General features: G+C 38.9%; 1 protein-coding gene across 12 annotated transcripts in view; it reads left to right on the forward strand.

Annotated features, from left to right (window-relative positions):
• The window catches only part of ATP8B (ATPase phospholipid transporting 8B), a 74,176-nt gene that overhangs the window by 50,480 nt on the left and 2,082 nt on the right, over positions 1-21,614 (forward strand). For 6 of the 12 annotated variants that reach the window (XM_086975906.1, XM_086975901.1, XM_086975900.1 and 3 more), the window contains 23 exons: positions 666-784; positions 1,059-1,182; positions 1,512-1,624; positions 1,985-2,096; positions 2,586-2,757; positions 2,977-3,081; positions 3,361-3,449; positions 3,618-3,703; positions 3,796-3,948; positions 4,199-4,329; positions 4,797-4,944; positions 5,069-5,144; positions 5,377-5,460; positions 5,792-5,866; positions 6,306-6,372; positions 6,632-6,714; positions 6,980-7,106; positions 12,227-12,332; positions 12,522-12,662; positions 13,024-13,111; positions 14,080-14,357; positions 14,915-20,126; positions 20,223-20,386. In XM_086975906.1, the coding sequence (XP_086832032.1) occupies positions 666-784; positions 1,059-1,182; positions 1,512-1,624; positions 1,985-2,096; positions 2,586-2,757; positions 2,977-3,081; positions 3,361-3,449; positions 3,618-3,703; positions 3,796-3,948; positions 4,199-4,329; positions 4,797-4,944; positions 5,069-5,144; positions 5,377-5,460; positions 5,792-5,866; positions 6,306-6,372; positions 6,632-6,714; positions 6,980-7,106; positions 12,227-12,332; positions 12,522-12,662; positions 13,024-13,111; positions 14,080-14,145 (2,265 nt within the window). In that variant the 3' untranslated portion in view covers positions 14,146-14,357; positions 14,915-20,126; positions 20,223-20,386. The other 6 variants (XM_086975899.1, XM_086975896.1, XM_086975898.1 and 3 more) reach the window with 6 other exon arrangements.

Genomic DNA, 21,614 nt, shown 5'->3' on the forward strand with positions numbered 1-21,614 from the left:
ACTTCGCAAGTCCTGTGTAATTCAACAGGTCAGACACGTGAGAAAAACAATGGTGTGAACCTTGACTTTTATTTACGGTGTAGAACCTTTACATTTCGTCAACGGGAGTATGGTCATTTAGACAAAGGTACTACCCTAGGGTACGATAACGGTTTCCGGATAGGAATGTCTGACAAGCCACTATGTTATATAGGTAAGCGTGCCTCTGACGTGTTTATCGTTAATGGGGTCGAGGTTCTACCGTGACTGGAAAATTTAGCCGATCAGAACTCAATCGAAGCTGTGTAGCATTGTGTCAAACAGCAAATTCGTGCTAGTCAGGAGATCCTGAGCATCTTACAATAGAATCTTTGCCCAATCAGAATTCTTCTTTGAGAATATAATGGAAAATCAGAGCATAACAAAGACGGTACGAAAATGCGTCCGGAGCATGTCAAACTGAATTGCAGTAGTGATCGTTGCCGAAGGCGGACACACTAAATGCTAACCCGAATGAGTTGTACAATGATGCTTTTTTAGCGACAGTGTTGTTGCTGGAAAAAAACAAAGGGAGCCTTCACATAGGGAAAAAACACACGTAAACATTCAGTTTATTATGCTCGGCCAATATGTGGGACTACATATATATACCATCGGATTTAGAATAAATATTAATTCGATTACAGGAAATGGTTCCAGTGGACTTCAGCGCAAATGTCGATTACGAGGCTAAATTTAAATTTTACGACCAGACTCTCCTTGATGACGTCAGAAAAGGGGAGCCCCACGTGCAGTCATATTTTCGGTAATTTTAGCTATTATCTACAACACCATTATTTACATATACATACTCTACTATGATGTTCAAATACATAACAGCGAATCTTTAGAAAGAAAATACCATAAATAGGTGTTTTTGTACTGTTTTAAATGCTGAAGAAAAAAGGGCACGTGTTACACAACCTGAAACAATATAACGTGGTGTACAAACAATGTCGCCATATTCATTAATTGAAACATGGAATTCCTAATCGTAATTCTGAGCTTCTTTTGCTTTGGCGGTTTGGCTATTATCTCAGCATACTGGCATTGTGCCATACGGTAATGTCAGAAGTAAAGGACGGAGTACTCGAATATCAGGCCCAATCGCCTGACGAGGAAGCGCTGACATCCGCTGCCAGGAATTTCGGCTTTGTATTTAAGGTAAATGTCTATCTTGCAAAACGTTTCTTAAATTCGAAAGAACATTTTTCATCCACACAGATTGTGTAGTATATTTTTAGTGCTACTAAGAGATTGACCCCAAAAAGCTAAATCATTTAAACCGTCCCATCAATAATCCGAAATTAGGACGCGTCTCGGAGAAAAAGAAAGCTCCCGTTGAATTCTGTCGGTGATGGAAACGCCAACGATAAAAAATTAATGAATCTGTCTCTGCCGAATATTTGTGGCAGGTGGAAAGTGTTTTGTTCTCATGAGATGATAAGCGTGCATTTGTCAATAAAGTCCTTCGTTTCTGTTTTGCGTTACAGAACCGTACCCCAAAGAGTATCACCATCAGCGTTTGGGGTGCAGAAGAGGTCTACGAACTACTTGCCATACTTGACTTCAACAACGTTCGAAAACGTATGTCTGTCATTGTGAGGTACGTGTTGTATTTATTTGTGGCTTAGTACATTAATCTCGCAGCGATAATTAGTTAAGAATTATCATGCTATTCTGTCAGAAAATCGAGGTATAGGTGTCTTCTGAATGTACTAAGACGTACGTTATGTAGTTCGTTTAGAAAGAGAAATTTCGCTTTTAAAATAGGTTGATTGATATACTCTGTCATCCTTGCAGAGAATTCCTTTCAGAGCTATTAAAAATAAAAGATAAAACAGATAAAGGAGCCTGCTGGTGTAAGACAGTCTATGTCTGTATCATTGTACATATATTTTACGTTACATAAGTACAGCTGGTTACGTTATTTTGTGGACCTAAACATCGATCTTTCTTCATTCAGGAATCCGGATGGCCAACTGAAGCTCTATTGCAAAGGGGCTGATTCGGTTATATTTGAACGACTCTCCGAAACTTGCAAGGACTTGCAAGATCAGACCATGGACCATCTTAATGTAACTAAATTAAGGCGGAGTTGAACATCACGAACGGATATTAGATTAAATGTTGATCCAATAAAAACATCAATGGTCCCCTACATAGTGCAATAGGTTTTCTTTTTAATCTCCTGCTTTGTGTCCTAAGGGACCGTTTCACTCTCCTAGCATTTATGGGCCACAGTACTTGAAGCAGAGTTGGATAGTGTGCACCCCCAACCCCCAAGTGAGACACCATACGATTTTGTGAGATGTCTATCCTGTAAAAATGCGATATATTTTCTTTCAGCCATGCAAAATATATAGTTTTTAACCGTTGATGCTATAATGCCCGATCCGGTGCTTAAAGTGTAAGCAGAGGCTGAACTTGAACAATATGCCAGCTTGCAGATGTTGAGTTCTTGTTATAACTGTCCCCACAAAAGAGCAGGATTACACGCTTCCGCCAAAACCTATGCTTTCCCTTTTTTTTTAAAAACAAATTTGTATCTACCTTGTATCCTTTAGAAATTTGCTGGCGAGGGTCTTCGCACCCTTTGCCTCGCTTATAAGGATATCGATGAGGACTATTTCGAACAATGGACTGCCAAGCATCACGCGGCGAGCGTTACTCTTGAAAACAGGGAAGAAGCTGTGGACGCCGTTTACGAGGAGATCGAAACTAATCTTATACTTATCGGTAAGGTATATAATTTGTTCCTGAAATTGGATTGTGGACATGTTTTAGCATGGGAGTGTGAATTTTCTCAATAATTTCTTTCTACTTTAGATATTTAGAATCAAGATTCCGATGGAAATCACAAGTAGCATGGGTTGGCGTTTTAAGAATTTGCTCAGCCGTTTTCTGAGGTTTGCATCTCTAAATGACATTACTAAATAGTCTACATGTAATCTATAGGTGCTACTGCGATTGAAGACAAACTTCAGGATGGGGTACCACAAGCTATTGCCAATCTAGCTGCGGCCGGAATTAAACTCTGGGTACTTACTGGCGATAAGCAAGGTAACGTTTTACTTATATCGCCGTTCTATTGTGTATATTCTATATAACCATTCTATTGTGATTTGGTTATGGAGCTACAGTTCCGTATTGAATCACGTCGTTAATAATTAGTATAAATAATTAGCACAGTCACCTTTTAAGTTGAATTGGAGATCAATCAAGGGACAAAATCATTTAGACAGTACTCCGCTTTGCTGTTTTTTTTTTCTTTCTTTTTTTTTTTTTTTATCTATGGCATCTACAGTATTACGTGCATTTTGCGCTGATCGGTATTTCCAGAGACGGCGATTAATATTGGCTATTCGTGTCAACTGTTAACAGACGAAATGGTGGACATTTTCATTGTTGACGGAACTGAAAAGGATGAAGTATGACAAACAACCACTCTTCAAAGCTTCACATTCTGTATTATATTGGACGTGTACATGATACAAGGCATCCTAATCGTTGTTACTCTTCTTTTCTGAATTCTACACAATCTTCATTAATTAACAACGCAGTATCCTGTTTCGATTTTTATATTTGTGTGTATTTAGGTGTGGAAACAATTACAGACATTTCGGGAAAATATTACGTCCGTCGTTTCTCAAAGTGCAGCTGGTGGAGATCTCTCGATTGTTCGGTTTGTAGTCTCATCGAAGCGAATTTCATGACTCTCAACGTGAGACTTTCTTCTGCACGATGTCCAATAATAATTAATCATTTCTTACTTAGGTTCCACGATGATGACGGGCGGGGCGCAGAGCACCGTGGTGACTGGGACTTCTCTGACTCGTTTGGAGGTTTTGCCCTAATCGTTAATGGGTATTCTCTTGTACATGCACTCGGCGAAGACCTTGAACTACTTTTTCTCGAAGTCGCTTGCAGGTGGGCATTTACTCGGCGATCGTAATCCTGCTTCAGCCTTTGATTTGGGAAATATATAAAATAGTTGTATCGGTAGAGACTGGTAATGTACATCGTTTCACTGAGTTATAGCGTACGGAAGGACCGGACCAAAACATAAATAATATTTCTCCAGCAACGTTGCAGATCGCTCTTCCTTTAGATCTGACTTATTCTAGATTAGTGGTGTTTGCCTTGCAAACGTTAGATTAGAAACAACTAATAATTTCAGATGTAAGGCAGTCGTCTGCTGCCGAGTAACTCCACTACAGAAAGCGTTGGTGGTCGATCTCGTGAAAAGACACAAAAATGCTGTAACGCTTGCTATTGGGGATGGGGCAAATGATGTCTCCATGATCAAAAGTAAGTACCATATAAACAACATTTTTTCTAAAAGAATAAGACAAAACCACCAGTTCTTAGTATAAAATCTAATTTAGATTGTTTATGACTGGCTGACAATAGTAATATAACTAAAATTACCTCAAGTATGAATAAGCTCTTTATGGGCCGGTATGTTTTTTCGGATGCGCTTGGGCCTCAGTGATTCGCTAAATGTTTGTAAATTCCGGAGATTTAACTAGATGTCTTAAGCATTTTTGGGGCGGGGGGCGGGGGGTTGAAGCAGTTTTCTTGATGAAATGGTGAGTATTTTTGAAAAATTGATTAGCATTTCCGCGGAAATTATTTTCTAAGATCGTTCTCGAACGTGATCTTTGGATCACGTTCGAGATTATTTCTAAGTTGGGCATCACCGTATATAACGTTACATAAAAGATAACTATTTTATTTAATTGTTTCTGTTGTTCTTGTTGTCTTCGATATTCCAGTGGCCCATATTGGAGTGGGCATTTCTGGCCAGGAGGGAATGCAGGCTGTTTTAGCCTCCGATTTTTCGATCGCACAGTTTCGTTTCCTCGAACGCCTTTTACTAGTCCACGGTCGATGGTCGTATCTGCGAATGTGCAGGTTCCTTAGGTAATAAAAATTTGTCACCATTGCAAGATAAATTCAGAGTAAAATACAATGATTTCATAAATTTTCATGACGAATACTAATCGTGCCGAGTTTCTGTTTACTACAAACACGCTTCTAATTACAGGTATTTTTTCTACAAGAACTTCGCATTTACATTATGCCACTTCTGGTTCGCGTTTTTCTGCGGGTTTTCTGCTCAGGTAACAGTAACTAGCACTAATAAGAGGTCACAGGTACTTATTACGAAGATGAGATACTCAAGCAAAAAACTTTGTTTTATCGACAAAGGACGCGACCAGGGGGAAAAAAAGCTGAACCCAGTGTGCAGCTTGCAAAGTTAAGCCCGGTAGATTTACAATGAAAGTATATCATGTATAATTATTAATATGGCTTTTCTCCTAATTTTCAATTTGTCGTTGTGGAACATTTCAGACGCTATACGATCCGGTCTTTATATCATTTTACAATGTCTTTTACACCTCGCTGCCCGTCTTAGCTTTGGGCGTCTTTGACCAGGTTTGTTAATGATACATGACCCGCGTACTTTATTTTGGCTCGATACCAAGCACTGAATCGTTTAGCGAAAAGCCTACCTACGTTACGACCTTTTGAAAGTAACGATATTGCTAAGGTAAAGGTATTGCTAATCAAAACATTGACGTAGATTAAGAGATAATCGATTATAAAAAGAAAAAACTGCAAGTTTACTTAGAAAAAAAAGCTTATTATTATTATTATTATGCTAAGCACATAGGCACACTAGTAAGTGTTCATAATATACGTTATGTAAACAAGTATCTAAATGCAGGTTTTAAATGTTAAATTTTAACAACCGTAATCATTGCAGGACGTAAACGACTACCATTCAATACGATATCCGAAGCTGTACACGCCAGGACACATGAATCTTCTCTTCAATAAGGTACGATAGGTGTCTGTTTTGAAACCTAAATATATCCACAAAGCTGATGATTTAGATTTAATTTGAATGTTGTTGATGGGGAATATTTCTTCATCTGGTGCCTATTAGTGTTAGAACAATTGAAAATAGCGAACGCAGAGTTTGAATCAAACGTTGGCTCCTAACTAGTATTATATACCTACGAGAAAAATGAAGACAGAGAGTTCAGAGAGGACTTCAAATGTCAATCGCGGATTCAGCTAAGGCCCCATTGACCTTCGTAACCGTCCGGACATTTGGTTTTCTTTTGATTAATGAATAATATTGTAGAACATGAAAAAGTTCTGTACGTGGCCTCGCTAAGCTTCAAGTCCGTGGGTTGATATTGAGAAAGCAATGGGAACTTATTTTAAGCTCGAATTCAACTTCTCATACGAACTACCTGTATCATGTGTTCTAGGTGGAATTTTTGAAAAGTGTAGCGCACGGTGTCGTAACTTCTTTCGTTCTCTTTTTTATACCATACGGTAAGTAGCTGCCATATCTCATCATGAATTTTTTTCCTAAACGTGCATGCGACCTTTTCCCTAAATGTCAAAACTATTCATAACCATCCAAAACAGCTACCGCTTGTTGCAATCGACGTTATCTTTTCAACCTATTACGACATTATCTAAACAAACCTTTTGGTTGGGCGTGTATTTATTCAAATCATTATTATACTGATTGTAAAAATGAACACTGAAAGGTAACTATCTGTTAACAGCGGGCATGTTTTTTTTGCAGGGGCATTTAACAACAGCGTCGCACCGAGCGGTGAAAATCTCGACGGACATCAACTCTTCGGCACTGTTGTGTCAACCATTTTGGTACTACCGAAATCCCTAGTACATCAGCAAATACTATCCATTGAAACGCCGAAATACAGTTCTATGTTATTATAGTTGACGTAGGAATAGTTACTTTTTTTTGTTTTTTCGCCATAAGGGTAGCAGTCGATCCGCGATGGGTTGATTGCCCACGGTGCAGTATAAACGCATTTCGAATACATGCCGGATCGAGGGAGATTAAAAGAAGATCGATCCTGCATTAAGGTCACAGATGTATTACTAGTTTTATCTATTTGGCCTGCAGGTGTTAATCGTAAATTGTCAGATAGCGGTAGACACGACGTATTGGACGTTGTTCAATCATGTTTGCATCTGGGGGTCTGTCGCATTTTATTTTGCTATCACACTACTTATCAACTCCGACTTTATAGGTAAGTGAAATTTTTGTATTTATGGAAAATTGCCCGTTCCATTCGTCGTATATACTTGCGAGCAGGATTACTAGGTTCAGGACTATCGTGCCATTGTCGTCTCTCGCTCTACAGATACACACATAGTATTGATAAAATTTTGACAAAGACTCGCCTGTAGATAAAGCACTAAAAAATGAACAGAGGCAATATTATTAAAAACTGAGACCGTACATATTGTAATGGGAATCTTTATTAAAACGAATAGATCACTATTGCCTGTGATCGTGATCAGCAGGTGTGCTTTAGAAAATGCTTTGTTTCGTTATAGAAGTAACGCTTGACTGGAACTTGACAGTTGATAATAAAATTATTATTACATATAGCACATCATATAACAACTTCTCAAGATATTTACACATATACATAGATAAATATCCAAGGACATACTGCAATATCATACACGTACTTGTTCGGTGACGGATTGAAAATTTCACACGTTTTCTACAAGATATAGCGAATAAATTTCATTTCGGTCCTCAGGATCAACTTATGTAACTTCAAAACTTTTCAGATAACCTTCTTTGAACGACACAGTTCACGAACACATGTGTTAGGCTAACGTACTTAACTAAATCTGATGTGTGCCTTTTATAGATGTTCCGTATTTGTTAATAGAAAAAAATTACTTTTTACGTATAGTCTTGTAAAACTCGATCAAACTCAGAAGACTACTTTTGTGTATACGCACATATACATAAATCCAATACTGATCTGTTCTACAAATAACGATACTTTTCTGACGTCTTCGACACCTTACAAACATGCACATCGGTTTACATAGGACGATTGATTGCATGCAGACAGTTAAAAACAAAAAAAAAAGCCCTGATTCGGAGACTGAAGGTGATAACAGAATGGATAGCGAGTATTTATAAATCGAAACGCTAGCCTAATATCTTCTTAATTGCTCCCTAATCAAGTTTCTTGTTGCAATCGTCTATTGAGATCCGACATGTTGCATCTTACAGACCTGATTTTTCAATGATTGATAAAAATGACTACCTGTACATATTCTTTCTACCTGTTGTGATTACCCAAGTGAAGTCTGCATTGTGCATGCGCGTTAGCTTTGCTAGCGCTTTTGACAGTGGAGGCTCGAACAGCGATACAAAAAATAAAAAATAAGTTACTGATTTATTCAGCATTTACTTTACATGTGAATTTAACATCATTCCTTTTCAAATATGTATTTTTTCTAAGTTCCTTTTTTTTTGTAAATGAAGATGTCATCAAGTACATACATATTCTCTGTCCTTTTCTATCTGATAGCTATTCTCGAAAGCAATAGCTAGCTGTTGGCGGGTGATCTAGGTAAACAGTAACTGTGCAAATATTTAGACTTTCATGGGATAGGAGGCGTTCAACTGAAAAATGCATTATATCGGCATTTGTATGCGAAGCGTCCCGCTGTCAGGATATCAGTACCTGATCACAATAGGCCGGAGTAACTGGGAGCCACTTTCGAACTTGAGAGGTGAAGTCTGAATTGAGCAAAGTCTTTAAGCGAAAAAGACAAGCAATGAAAATAGTCTGACGTTTATATTTCCCTTTATGACGTTCACCGAATTTTGAATGCGTATTTGTTCCATCTGGCACTAGCCTGGTTGATCTGTGGCTGTTTGCTTTTGGGGTAGGCTGTCTCATTGGCGTTCCTAGCGCGGCTGCCTGCCTGCCTGCCTGCCTTCCTTGAAAATCGCTTCCCACTGAAGATCAGGAAGCCACGCTTTTTCGTAGAATAAGAGCTGCTGCTTAGGATTGCGTCCATTTAAAAAAACAGCCCTTCCATAGGCGAAAAAGTGCTGAAAGGCGCACGTAGAGACAAGTTACTACTGCCTCGAACCTGCCGCAAACTTGACGTCGTAGCTTTTTGAAGAACAACGAGGGGTTTATAAATTATGCTATGATTAAAAAGAATTTTCTCTGTTGATAACACCTTATTACTCCTGGATGTTTATGTGATCGTTGAAGTACACATTAGCAAAAAATTTGGTGGAACCTTTCACTAATGAGAGATAGAAAGAGAGAGAGGGTGAGAGAGAGAGAGAGAGAGAGTGAGATAAGTAAATGCACGTAATATAAAGCGCACCGTTGATTAAAGTTGCTAATAATAAATACATTAATATTTATTATTTCGTGCGTGACCTCGGCCCGCTTTATGCAGCGACATTGCTGGAAGAACGTACAACCGGTAAGCCAATCATCAATCGATCCTGTTCAGGCCGGAAATTAAGGCCTTTTTGTCGAGTGCTACTTGTATCGACTTTGTCAGTGATTTACTGGTGATTCTACGATCAGCTTAACTGTTCAATCTGGAATTTTTATCAAACGAAAACTTATATAAATTTACTTAATACAGGGTGTCTCATGATGGAACGTATAACGTCAGCTTCTGTGCTCGGCGGCTCCTGAGACATGTTAGCTTTCAAATCATTTACTATACATTCATGTCGATAATTGAAGGTTCACTTAAGCTGTTCCGTGACAATCGATGTGAATAGAGACTGAGCTTAAATTATAACAGCATGGACGAACGTCACGTTTCCGTCTTAGGCTTACCTAACAATAGCAAGTATTCTATCCATCTGAGTCCGTTCGGCAACGATTAGCGCAGAAAAATCACGCGAGCAACGTTACACTAAATATGATTCTAGTATAACGGCAAGCACCGCATAATTTCATTTCTACCCTTGCGAGATTTGCCTATAGGGGGCTGCCCTATCTAGCCTTCCCGGTAGCGAAGCATGCAGGTGGCGTAAACTCGTCGAACGAAAGGCGCACCTTATCGTTGCAGTATCACACTGGGTCTATACACGGGCCGTTGATGAATAGCATTAATGCTAGAAATAGCTGTGACAGATTGTGACCGGGCCAAGTCTGACTGGCTGACAAGGCCGACGGTCACAAATGACATTTGACGAGGCTATCCCTCCACCCAGCTAAATCATTCCCAGCACAAGACGTCTCTCGCACAACTGATGTACAATTCCGTATTCCGTAGAGCAAAAGTACACAAAGTCAATCTATTAATGTATATTTGCAGCGAAGGAGAGTTAATCAACGACAGGGCTTAGGTTCCTTAATTATTGCAGTAGATTATCATTATCGTCCTATAAATAGGTATCAATAGTCGACATATATATATATATTTGCCGCAAGTATCAGCACCTGTTCACCCAATATTTGTCTATTCTGTCTAACTATTAACGAAGGATGCTTACTGAAATTGAGAATGCAAGACTCGGCTTGTTCTATAACAAGTGCAAGCCGATTGGAAGGCAGCGGGAATAAACTCATGTTAGGACTCGGGAAGCCAGCGATGGCACTTCGATCTTTTTTGAATGGATCTCTCGCGCAACGTAGCTGTGGTAGGATTTAAAGACCAGGCCGACGTTGCGCGTCAGGCACAAGTGTTTCCTGCTGAGCGTGGGTTTGGCCCATAACTATTTTGAGTTGACGTTCGCAAGTTCTGCGGTGACCTTGTCGGTCGTTGGAGCCTTAAGTACAAGCGGTAGATATTCGAGGACGAACATATTAAACTATGCTGCACAGTTAGGGCATACCCTTAAACGCTTAGAGGGCAAATTTGCTTACAATGAGATGTCAGCTGTTTTTGTTAGGGGATGTAGCCCTAAAAAATGGAAGGGAATTCGTTCCTGTAACAAGATGCTAGCATCGCATTGTGTTACCTAGGGTAAACTACCTAGGGTATTCACATATCTATTGATATATGAATATATAGCATTTTCCACAGATACATATTATTTCGACCAATCATACTTGAACTAAGATCATGCAATAAAAAGATAAAAAAAAAAATCAAAGAGGTTAGTTTTGACATAGATTTATATAGTACTTAGAAGTAGTGAAATTCAGTGTCAGTAGGAGTAAATGTAACAGGGTATAGCTACATAATTTCAATATAGTCGCACAGCTGTTTGCATAGTACATGAAATTACTATGTAGAAGTCAACAATGAGCTGCTATCAAAAATATAGAAGCTGTACACAGGCACAATAGAATGTCTGCAACGCACTACGGATGCTGGGTGCCGATAGTCACACGATTTATATTATGGGTAAAAAAAATCGTATATAAAGCTGTTCAGATCACGTTTAGCAAGCTTTGCATGCAACTGTTTATCTATTTTCCGACAGAAACGGCAAAAAACGATAATTTTCTAAATAAAGCATCACACATCCTCTTTTAATACTCATCCCACACACGCACTAACTTCTTGGATCTAAAAGAGTAAAATGAACCTGACCTCAATTTATTTTTAGATTATTAGATAAAAAAAAAAAAAACTCTAAAGGACTTAAAAACCGAGCAGTAGAAGAAAACGTGAGAAAAACCCTATAGTGAATGATAAATCCATGATGAAGGTACGAAATCATGGAGAACTTGAACTGTGAAAGTACGATGTCGCACTATCCACTAGCGACAAAATCCAAGGTGATTGATCTAATTGATTAATACCATGATAGCCAGATTTTACCCATGATAAGCAACTAGGTAGACTGTAAAAATACATACTTAAATTTACACGCTCTGCGACCATTGCAAATGAACGTACGGCATGATAGCTCAAAGCACCTGTTACCAAGGTAGACGCTTTTTGATTATAAAACACCAACGACCATTGACGATGAAGTCTGCTCGTGACGATACCGACAAGGCCCACTATTCATTTGCCTTCACTGAATTACCTATACTTGTATAATGTATCGTTTAATTACGCCATGTTCATTTTGATTTCCGCTATGAAATCATAACAGCTTGAGAAGCATACGAAAAAAAAAAAGCTACGAATGTCTTTATGAATCAAACAAAATTAGCAGAAGAAATTATAATCTTTATGATTTCTACGCAAAAGCACCTATTGCAATACGAAAGGGAATCGGTAGAAGGTGTTTGATTTTTAGTAAGCACAAGTACATATTTGCTATTCAACGACATTCGTTCGTCGTGCTCTGCGGTGACTTCGTTCGTGGGGTACCGTGCGGTACGACCTTTTCCTCCTTTTCGTTCTCTTTCTATGTCTTTTTTTTTGCCCTTGTTCATGTTGGCTGCTGTCTCAGGTAACGCGTATATAGCATCGCTCCGTGTTACACTGGGCACCGGGCAGTTCTGGTTTGTTGCCTTCTTGACCGTCACCATTCTGATGCTGCCTGTTGTTGCATTCAGGTAAACTAGCAATAATACTTCGTCTTTCGTTTACTTCTATTCGCTATATTGATAGTTGATTTCGGCGGGATCGAACTAGATTTTAATAGCCGTATCTCTAATTCGTAGACCTGCTTGCAATGACTGTACTCAGCTTTGCAATCGCTCTATCAATGTAGCTTACTCATTATATTGTATTTGATGGGTTAGATTCTTTTACGTGGACGTATTCCCGACGTTGAGCGATCGAGTGCGTCTCAAACAGCGTCTACAAAGGATTAAGTCTCGGCCTTCCGAGCCGCACATGATTACTACCGCACGTAGCCTGCGCAGATCACGGCGTTCTATAAGGTACGAACGGCGACGGCAGTGAGTCTGAAGGCCCATTTGTCTGAATGAATAGCTCTTGTAACTCTCATCATCAGCATAGAGCCGCCGTAGTCAATGGATAATAGCGTTAGTTGTCCGAGTTAGCGTACTAAAAATACGGCAAAAATAAAGAAGGACCGTTGTACTTCTGTATAGCGCTGACCATGCTGGAGTGGGCAAGAATCGCGAGCAAGCGGACTTTGGCCATGCGTCGTATATTAGGCATAATACCTTACTAAGAATGTAAGATCACCCATATAAAACATCTGCTGGGTTCTTCACCATATTATAATAAATCGGTAACAGTTACAACAAATTGATGATACGGCAAACGTTATTGCAGGTCGGGGTACGCGTTCGCACATCAGGAAGGATTTGGCCGATTAATTATGAGCGGCAAAATCATGAAGAAGAGCACTACCTCCGCTCAGGTGAGGCGACCTGCCATTATCTACTGCAAGCTAATCCATTAATTACTCCATTGTTAGCAGGGTACAGTTATATAAGATGAAGAAAAGAATAGTTATCTGATATTGTCTATAATTTTATACATTTGTCCTGCGCTGAAGATAGAATGATTAGACAACACACTATACTACCCTGCCTTAGTTATCAAGCTTTAGTTGTTATGCATTGCATGATTACTTTCGTAGATTTTTCGACTTATCTAGAAAATGGTCCGGATTAGCCCTTGTGCGGACGGCTTCATTCTAGACGCTACCGTTTTTTGAAGCTCGGTTTTTCAGAAGTTAGCCAACCCTTATAATCATTCCCAATTAAAACACTTCGTGAAATTTCCATCATCACGCCGATCTGTAGCTTCCATAGTTCTCATAGAAATATTCGATGTCTTTCGTCTGATCTGTGAAAACCTCTCGTCATATATATTTTCCCTCACGTTAACAAGGATTACAGTTTTTCCATGCCTCTTCCGATTTCCAAGAGGCATATGTTAGATGTTCTGTGTATTACATTTCTTTGCCGAGATAACTGTTCTCTCCAATCTTAGCATGTTGCTTGTGTTTGTATGCGTACCACTAATATTATGACGTTCAACAATTTGTCTACTTTGTTCTCTGCTTGCCGACTTGTGCTATCCGTTTAGTTATGCTATCCGCATACGCTTCTTGACCTTTTGCGTCGCCGCATTGGTGTTCGCCTAATTCGTACGGTTATACAAAGGCCACATTGAATGTTGCGTGTCCTGAAATGCTCTTGGTTGGATAGCTTAATATTTTGATTAATCTACCGAGATTTCACCTTATGCGTTAATATTTGTTTATTGCTGCGCACAGATTGACGAGTGTTCAGTCACAGCCTGTTTGTTTTACCTTTTACAATTCCTGCTTTTTTTTTTTTTTTTTTCGTTTTTTTTTTTACTGAAAATTGGCACGTTTAGCACGGAGATGGTCCAGCAGCTCACTGTAATCGACGGTGGCTCGGACGACGAGCGCATGTACTGTGAATATACTAACGGATGAAATAACATCTGGACGACCGAAAGTGACGGATCTAGCATGATCTGTTCATCACGCTCCACCTACGCAGAAAAGCGACAACAGCAGGGGCGTACCGATATAACGGATCTCTCTGCATCAAATGGCATAGTGCAAGATTCTAGTCAATCACGCCTTCACGTACAGCTGCTGTGTTCCGTTACTACCAGCCCTATAATGAGTAAGATATATGTGTCAATAACTAGGTTGATCAAAAATTAAATAGTCTTTTCTACAACAATTGGTCAACTGCTATCATCCTGTACGATCCCTTAACGAATTCATGCATTCCGTCTCATCACAGATGTTCAGGTCCGGTGTTGTATATATTGCACTCTGAAGGAGGAGGCTTGCATGCATGACGGAAAAGTAATGTGTTTACAAGCAACAGTAATAACTTTCGCACAACTTCCATCTCTTAATCATTATTGCCCGTAGCAGAAGGACGATTTTCGATCAAGGAATGATCGTGACGGAAGTGAAAAATCTTGATGAGATCGTCTACGAGTTTCAAGTTAACATATTAATATTATTAGGTTCACACTGTCACCGATAATGGTCCTTTTATGATTTTATGTGTCCTGTCAACGCACATTGCGAGGCTTACTCCTTGTTTTTCGGTTACAAGTCTATAGCTGCAAATTGCTATTCAGAGAACTTGCGTTATTGTCACATATGTGCAGGACGTTTTGCAATCCGTCGGCTATTTAAATGCGTGCCGTCTGTTCTCCTTTTCAGATGCATCATCACATCACTACACATCTGCCAAATCAGACAGCGGATTAGTTGGCTCCCTCATTCAGGAGTCTATTGAATTGTTATTGTTGTTTGTAATAACTACGGCCATTCTAACAAAGTATCACTGTTATTAACTAGTAGTGTTTACTATGAGATGTATCCTTGTTAGTAAATTGAAGAGGATGTTTTTACTCGCACTATCCAACGAAATCATTCCTTTCGTTAAGAATAAACATAATGATGATTCCATACTAATAACACCTCAGCAGTAGCAACATCAACCACTAGTAAAACAATCTGGCTATATTTTGATTATATAAATATGTAATGATTTCCTGACGTAGATACAATCGACCTATACACAACTTTCAATAACCCCCCAAAAAATGTAATCTTTTTTTAACAGATTCACCCATTTTTGATCGGAGAACATTCTTTGTAGTTACGTTTTTATGTAACACTCATCAACATCACGTAGTTAGACTTTGTTGAATACGGGTGTGATTATTATTAAGGTATAATCATTGATTTAATAGTCTCAAGACTATTTTTCGCCTTAGAGTTTGCCAAACTATCTGCTCTGAAGGTCCTAATTTCTAACGAATGTTTATGGTAAGGATACCTGTCGTATAATTTCTTTTCCTCAAAATACTCATACACAAGTATATTTTCTTCTATTTTGTCTGATCTGTTAGTTCGCTCCCAGTTCGATGGGCTTTCCCGCTCTCGTCTTGACTTGGGCGGAAAGCGCCACGATGTAGTGTTTACGGTAGGCCAGTGTTATTGTATAGTGGTCCACAATCTGTAAACGTCAGCTGAAACTTAAAACATTACTAAGCAGTTCTCAGTTAGGCGCAACGAGTGAATAGAATGGGCTCGATGAATAAATTCTATTGCCAGTTCTAATGACGATAACCGTGCCAACATCTGTCTCAAACGATAAATTGTTGTTGGAGCAAGGGCAGGTTGGAAGCTGAAGATTATATCGTGCGAACAATGTTTTATAGGCTTCAGAGAGGCTTTTCTTTTTCTTATGACTGCAAGTTAACCTCGTTTCACTTGGAAGTAAGACGTCCGCCTACCGTATCGCCCATAGTGGCAGTAAATGATACAGCTTGCAATCTGAAGAAAACTTCCGTTATTTCTATGAACTTTGTTACATAACTTATACGAAGTTAAGCTGGTCACTAAATGTCACGTTTCAGTAGGAAGCTACTCAAGAGCTGAGTGCTAGTTATCAAGTCTTTGTCAAGACAGCATGATTTCTGCGTGCAGGTCGGCCAGTGGCCAGGCCACAACCAGACAGAGATTATAGCAACAAATTATTGGATTGGCGAAATCCGCTCCTCCATCCAACGATGTCACCCAGAGAATTATCGTTTTAGAATAGAACGAAAGAAGCTCCTAAACCGTTCAATTTTCTACCGAGCAATAACATTCATACTTCCAATCGGATCATCCAAGTTTATAGCTGATTACGTTGAATATCATCATACAAAGTTTAGACAAAGGCTGTCATATGTAAGCGAAAAAAGAGCTTGTGAAGCTAAGCTGATGCTATTCTTTACAAGGTGAACTCATTATGATTTAAATAAATGTAGAATTTTTTTTTTACAAATTCTAGACCAGCACTGAATGTCATTGTCACACCTGGCTTTTAGTTGATGACCATAGATGGAGGTGGTCGTAGAGCTAGATGAGAAGCAACGAATATTCTTCTTGTTACTTTGCACGAGTATCCTAGTTATCACTGTGGCTTGTTTGTGGAACGGATGAAGATATTTATCATCACGCATCTCCTATTCGTTGCCGTTCATTCTTGATGCGTTGCATTTCATTCTTACCCCTCACGAGTCAATTCAAAACGAGAGCCAATTTTTCGACGTTATCAGTCTTCTCCATTACTCATATTGCCAACTTGAGCTATGAAGTTGAAAATGTAACTATTTAGCTGGAAGTCAAGTCTGTGAATATATATAGCTGAAGCGTGAAATAACGAGAGATAATGATGCTTTTCGAACGCATACCGTGAATTTACCGAAATGGAATGGGCATATACAATTGAAACATTTCTGGATAAATCGACCAAATCTGTATCTCATAGAAAATTTATCACGTAACCAATAAACTGAGTTGAGACGCATTGCTATATTCAATGAAGTAAATAGCCAGATCATAATCTTAGTGATCAGCTGAAGAAAAAAAATAGAATTATCGCTCCGAAAGAGATTTACGTATCGGAAGAGCCCGGTAACGCCGGGTGCTACTCGGTCAGGTGAGTGACAAGTTGTCACTCTATCGAGTATTGTTTTATGTCTTGCAACAGTTGACGTTACACGAAGGTCGTGGATGCCTGGGTCGACATCGCTATCTGTGCATCGAGCACAAACGACGCGAAGCGTCCGCCACATTTCCGTTATAGCGCAAGCAGTGCGCCAAGAAACGTTTTGGAACCTAAACACTTTACTGGAAAAAAAACACGGCCACGTAAGCGAGTCTGGCAGCATCATGAAGATCGGAAGCATGTAGAAGAGGTAGAGATAAAGAAGAGGATCGAAAAAACAGGAAATAATTGGCGGTTAACCTGGAGAAAATACTATGTTACGGGGTAGCCGACATATTTATGACTCAAACATTTGCATGACGTTCGAGTCTAGTCTTTTCCCATTTCGACATTAGTAGCATGTTGCAACAATGAATGCATTTAATCCTATGTCACATTGAATTTCTATGACGACGACCAGCGTGTAACCGTATCGAATGGTGCACAATTGAATACTATTTCAACACGTGTTCAAAATTACCTGACGACCTATCGAGAGAGACCTATAGAATTCTAGTCGTCATATCCATAGATGTAGTATGTAGGCTTATCATTTAGTACTATTGCCGCATTGTATGACGAATACTATCGATTTAGCCTGTTGGTTGTTGCTAAGATCGCGTTCAGAGTGTTAAACCCCACAAAATCCATAGGCACACACACACACACACAAATTAGTCACACAAACTACCACAATCAACGACGATGGATGCAATCACAGTGATGATGACGATGACGGCGATGACGACGACGACGACGACGACGACGACTGATTGTGACGAACTGCTCTGATTATGTGCCTATGTATGATATACTAATAGTAGCAATATCCTTATACTATATAATGTATGTACGACTAAATATTGTTGTAGAGTCTAGCAGTAGACATTTTATATGGAGGTTAGCAACATTCCAATTGCATTTTATCCATGTTCGTTGTGGTGGTCGTTTTATTGTTCATTCACAATAGCAATAACTGATAACAGCTAATTCAATAATAACTAATGTTAGCATGACACGTCAGTCATATACGAACCATGACGGCTGCATGGACTTTCCCGTACACTACATCTCGTACATCCATTAACCAATACTGATACGCTAGCAATGATGAAACGCTGCGTCGGTAAGCCGACTTCGATCCGCCATTCGATGGGTCTTCATTAGTAGCCACTGTGATATACGAACAGATTGTTGAAATGCATAGGCCATACGCTGAACAAGATTGCTACACTGACTGAAACGTTGCATGAGAAGTTGTCGTTACCGGATTTAAGTAGTCGACACCTAGGCGGACCTATCAGATTCGGTAAATTTCCCGAGGGATGAACGATTGAGCTTACCACAAACGACACCCGCAAACATGCAAAGCATAGAATTCTGTGATCTACTTGTGTAGGACAGGTCCAAGTTAGTGTATTGTAGAGGCCCATTTTACACAAGCAAGTAAATTCGCGTGTATTTTTTGAGTTTTTATTTGAAATCACTATCGTTACTTATAAAAATTCCGAACATGCAGAGGTTCCGTCTGCAACGCCGTCAACTGTGCCCTGTAATTCTAAGACCTGTTTATTTAAATTCGTAGGTTTATAAAGGGTATTTACGGTAGCTTAAACATTTCCAAGATATTCCGTTTGATCATTAGATAGTATTGGATCGTCAGATACGCCTCAGACTTGGACATTGGAAACAATCTGGACTTCAATAGACTAGCGCACAGCCTAAAGAGTGCATGGACGTGCAAAATTTGAGACGAATGGCTGTCGAATCGATCTGTATTTGTATATGGATGAAAAGGATGTACCTACTAGACATTGGGTCTACTTATAAGATTATCCTATTGTATAATTATACCTAAGTAAGCGATATTATACCTAATATTTGACAATAATTAATGCAATCTATTTAACAATGCGCACCAATCAATACCATGCGCCGACATCATCACTGCGAGTGTCAGGGTCGAGAAATAGCTCCATTCAATGTCGATATATGTACGAACATTGCTTGCTGAAATGAATCGCAAATATAAGTGCTGGCATTTATATAAATGAACTTATCATGTTAAAGAGTTATATATATATATATATATATATATATATATATATATATATATATATATAACTCTTATATATATATCTTTTTTTAAGTTCCTTAAGTAGGTGTTCATTTCGTAATTTATGAGTGTATTTCTGCACCCTTTGGCCGATGCTGCCAAATATCTTCATTTTCAGTCGACGATGTACTGAATGGTCACACACAACGCAGCTACGTAACTTTAATATTGCATAATATTATTGTCTATAAGTAAACAGGTTAGCCAGTCCGTGCTAGGTATGGGTTCGATGTCCGGTAAGGCATTCAATTGTGAGTTAGATGATGTTACGAGGGTTGTAGCAAGCACCGTTAATATTGCCATTGTCTCGATAACAATGAAATACCTAATTGATGTATGTCCGGTTGACGTAGAATAAGTTAGAATAGAATGCGAAATGGAATAACATCGAAAAACTCCATATTGAAAATATACACAGACAGACAGACAGACAGACAGACAGACAGACAGGTGATTTCATAAGTCTAATGGCAAAGATGTAATGAAACAAGTAAAGAACCGAATGGATAAAGAGGAACATTGGACGTTACTATTTACAACTGTTAATCTCTTTATAGCTTTGTTATTTGCTAAGGTGACTATCATAGTTACATATTTGTACCCTGCCTTCGAAGCACCTCGACTAGCAATTCTATAGCAAGCCGTTACTATATATATATAAACAAAAAAAAAAAACACAATGACCGTTGATCGGTCTTGTCAGCTAAACCAAACCCTTATAACATACATACGTGCATATGTAATGTCAGGCGACGCAACCTAAAATAATCATGGTAAGGGAATAAAGTAGACATTTCTGTGCGGAACGAAACATATATACATACAAATACGTGTTTTATTACAGCCGTGTTTTTTGTGACTTCTGTTAGATTTCCTCAACACCGTACGATATGCGGCACTCCAGCTGGAGTTTTTTTTCGTTATGTTACTTTCCGCTAAAGGCGGAACTTCATCGAACATATATATATATATATATATAAGGAATGAGGCATCTAGACTGGGTCGAACTTTGTGAGGCTGTTTGTTGTAGCGGGTAAGCATTCATTTGTTGTTGTTGTTGTTGTTGTTGTTGTTTATAGTAGCTATTTATCTCTGAAATGTAACAAAAAAAACTCGTTATGGAGGTCGTTTTTGCATCTTCAGCGAAAATCAGCTACTATTTTTTTTACCTCAGATTCACTGCAGGTTTTTCGTGAAATTCCTAGAAAATTCAAAGAAAGCATAGATCCTACAAGACAAGATAAAAAGAGTTCAAAAATTCATCGAAGTAACATTATAAACCATTAGACATACCCGGATTTTTGATAACCGTCATTGTGGAGAATAGTTGCTATTAAGGACCTCCAGGTATACTACAATGGTTTTACGTCGATTTTTTAGCCGTTCCAAAGATTCGCATTTCTTGAGCGTTTTTGCTTGCCATCACGATAAAATTTGATTTCTCTAGGACTTCCTTATATGTGACGTATTTGAGCGACAGTTCAACGAAGTTATAGCTACCGATAGTATTTGATGTACGATTACTACTATAAAGTTATTTGCAGATTAAAAAAGACTATTTCGAAAACGAGTGGTGAGTGGTTCAGGTCCCGAATAAAGGCTGTCTTATTTTGGTCAATGGTGGCTATGGCGGAATGTTACTTCTATCACATACAAAACCTTCTCTTGGGATCTGTTTTTGTTTAGACACACGCTTAAAAACAAATGATGGGAAAGAATCCTAGCTTAGATGTTTCATCCGGTGCATGTGTATGTAGTGTATGTTCGTACGTTTACATCTACATACATAAAGCATGTATAAATACGTTACGTCATTGCAACGAAGCCCTTTAGATCTAATCCAGTTTTATCATATCAGCTTATTGTGTAGCTGTCATCCTTAACATTAAAAAACTTCTAGACTAACGTTTATATATGATACGTCCGTTTTCTCTTTCTTCGACTGCACTCCTTACATTGCAGCGGGTCAACGGCGCTAACTGGCATTCTTAACGGAGTAACCCTAGGAAATATCCGTGTTACTAAAGACTACTACCTGCTAACGGACTCCCTTAACAACATTATATCAATGAATTTCATAACCCTAAACAGGCATTTCCATAATTTGTGGTTCATGAAGCTGATCATTGATAAAGCTGTCAGCTAGCCAACGCATTGACAGACCCTAGAACAACGTAGACTGCTATAATAACAAGTCTCATGGTCAGTTCTTTGTAGTAGACATTTTCAATAGTTTGACCCTTTGTAATGAATGTTCACTA

Source organism: Varroa destructor, unplaced genomic scaffold (genome assembly GCF_002443255.2).
Source record: "Varroa destructor unplaced genomic scaffold, Vdes_3.0 BEIS01000007.1, whole genome shotgun sequence".
Taxonomy (NCBI): Eukaryota; Metazoa; Arthropoda; class Arachnida; order Mesostigmata; family Varroidae; genus Varroa; species Varroa destructor.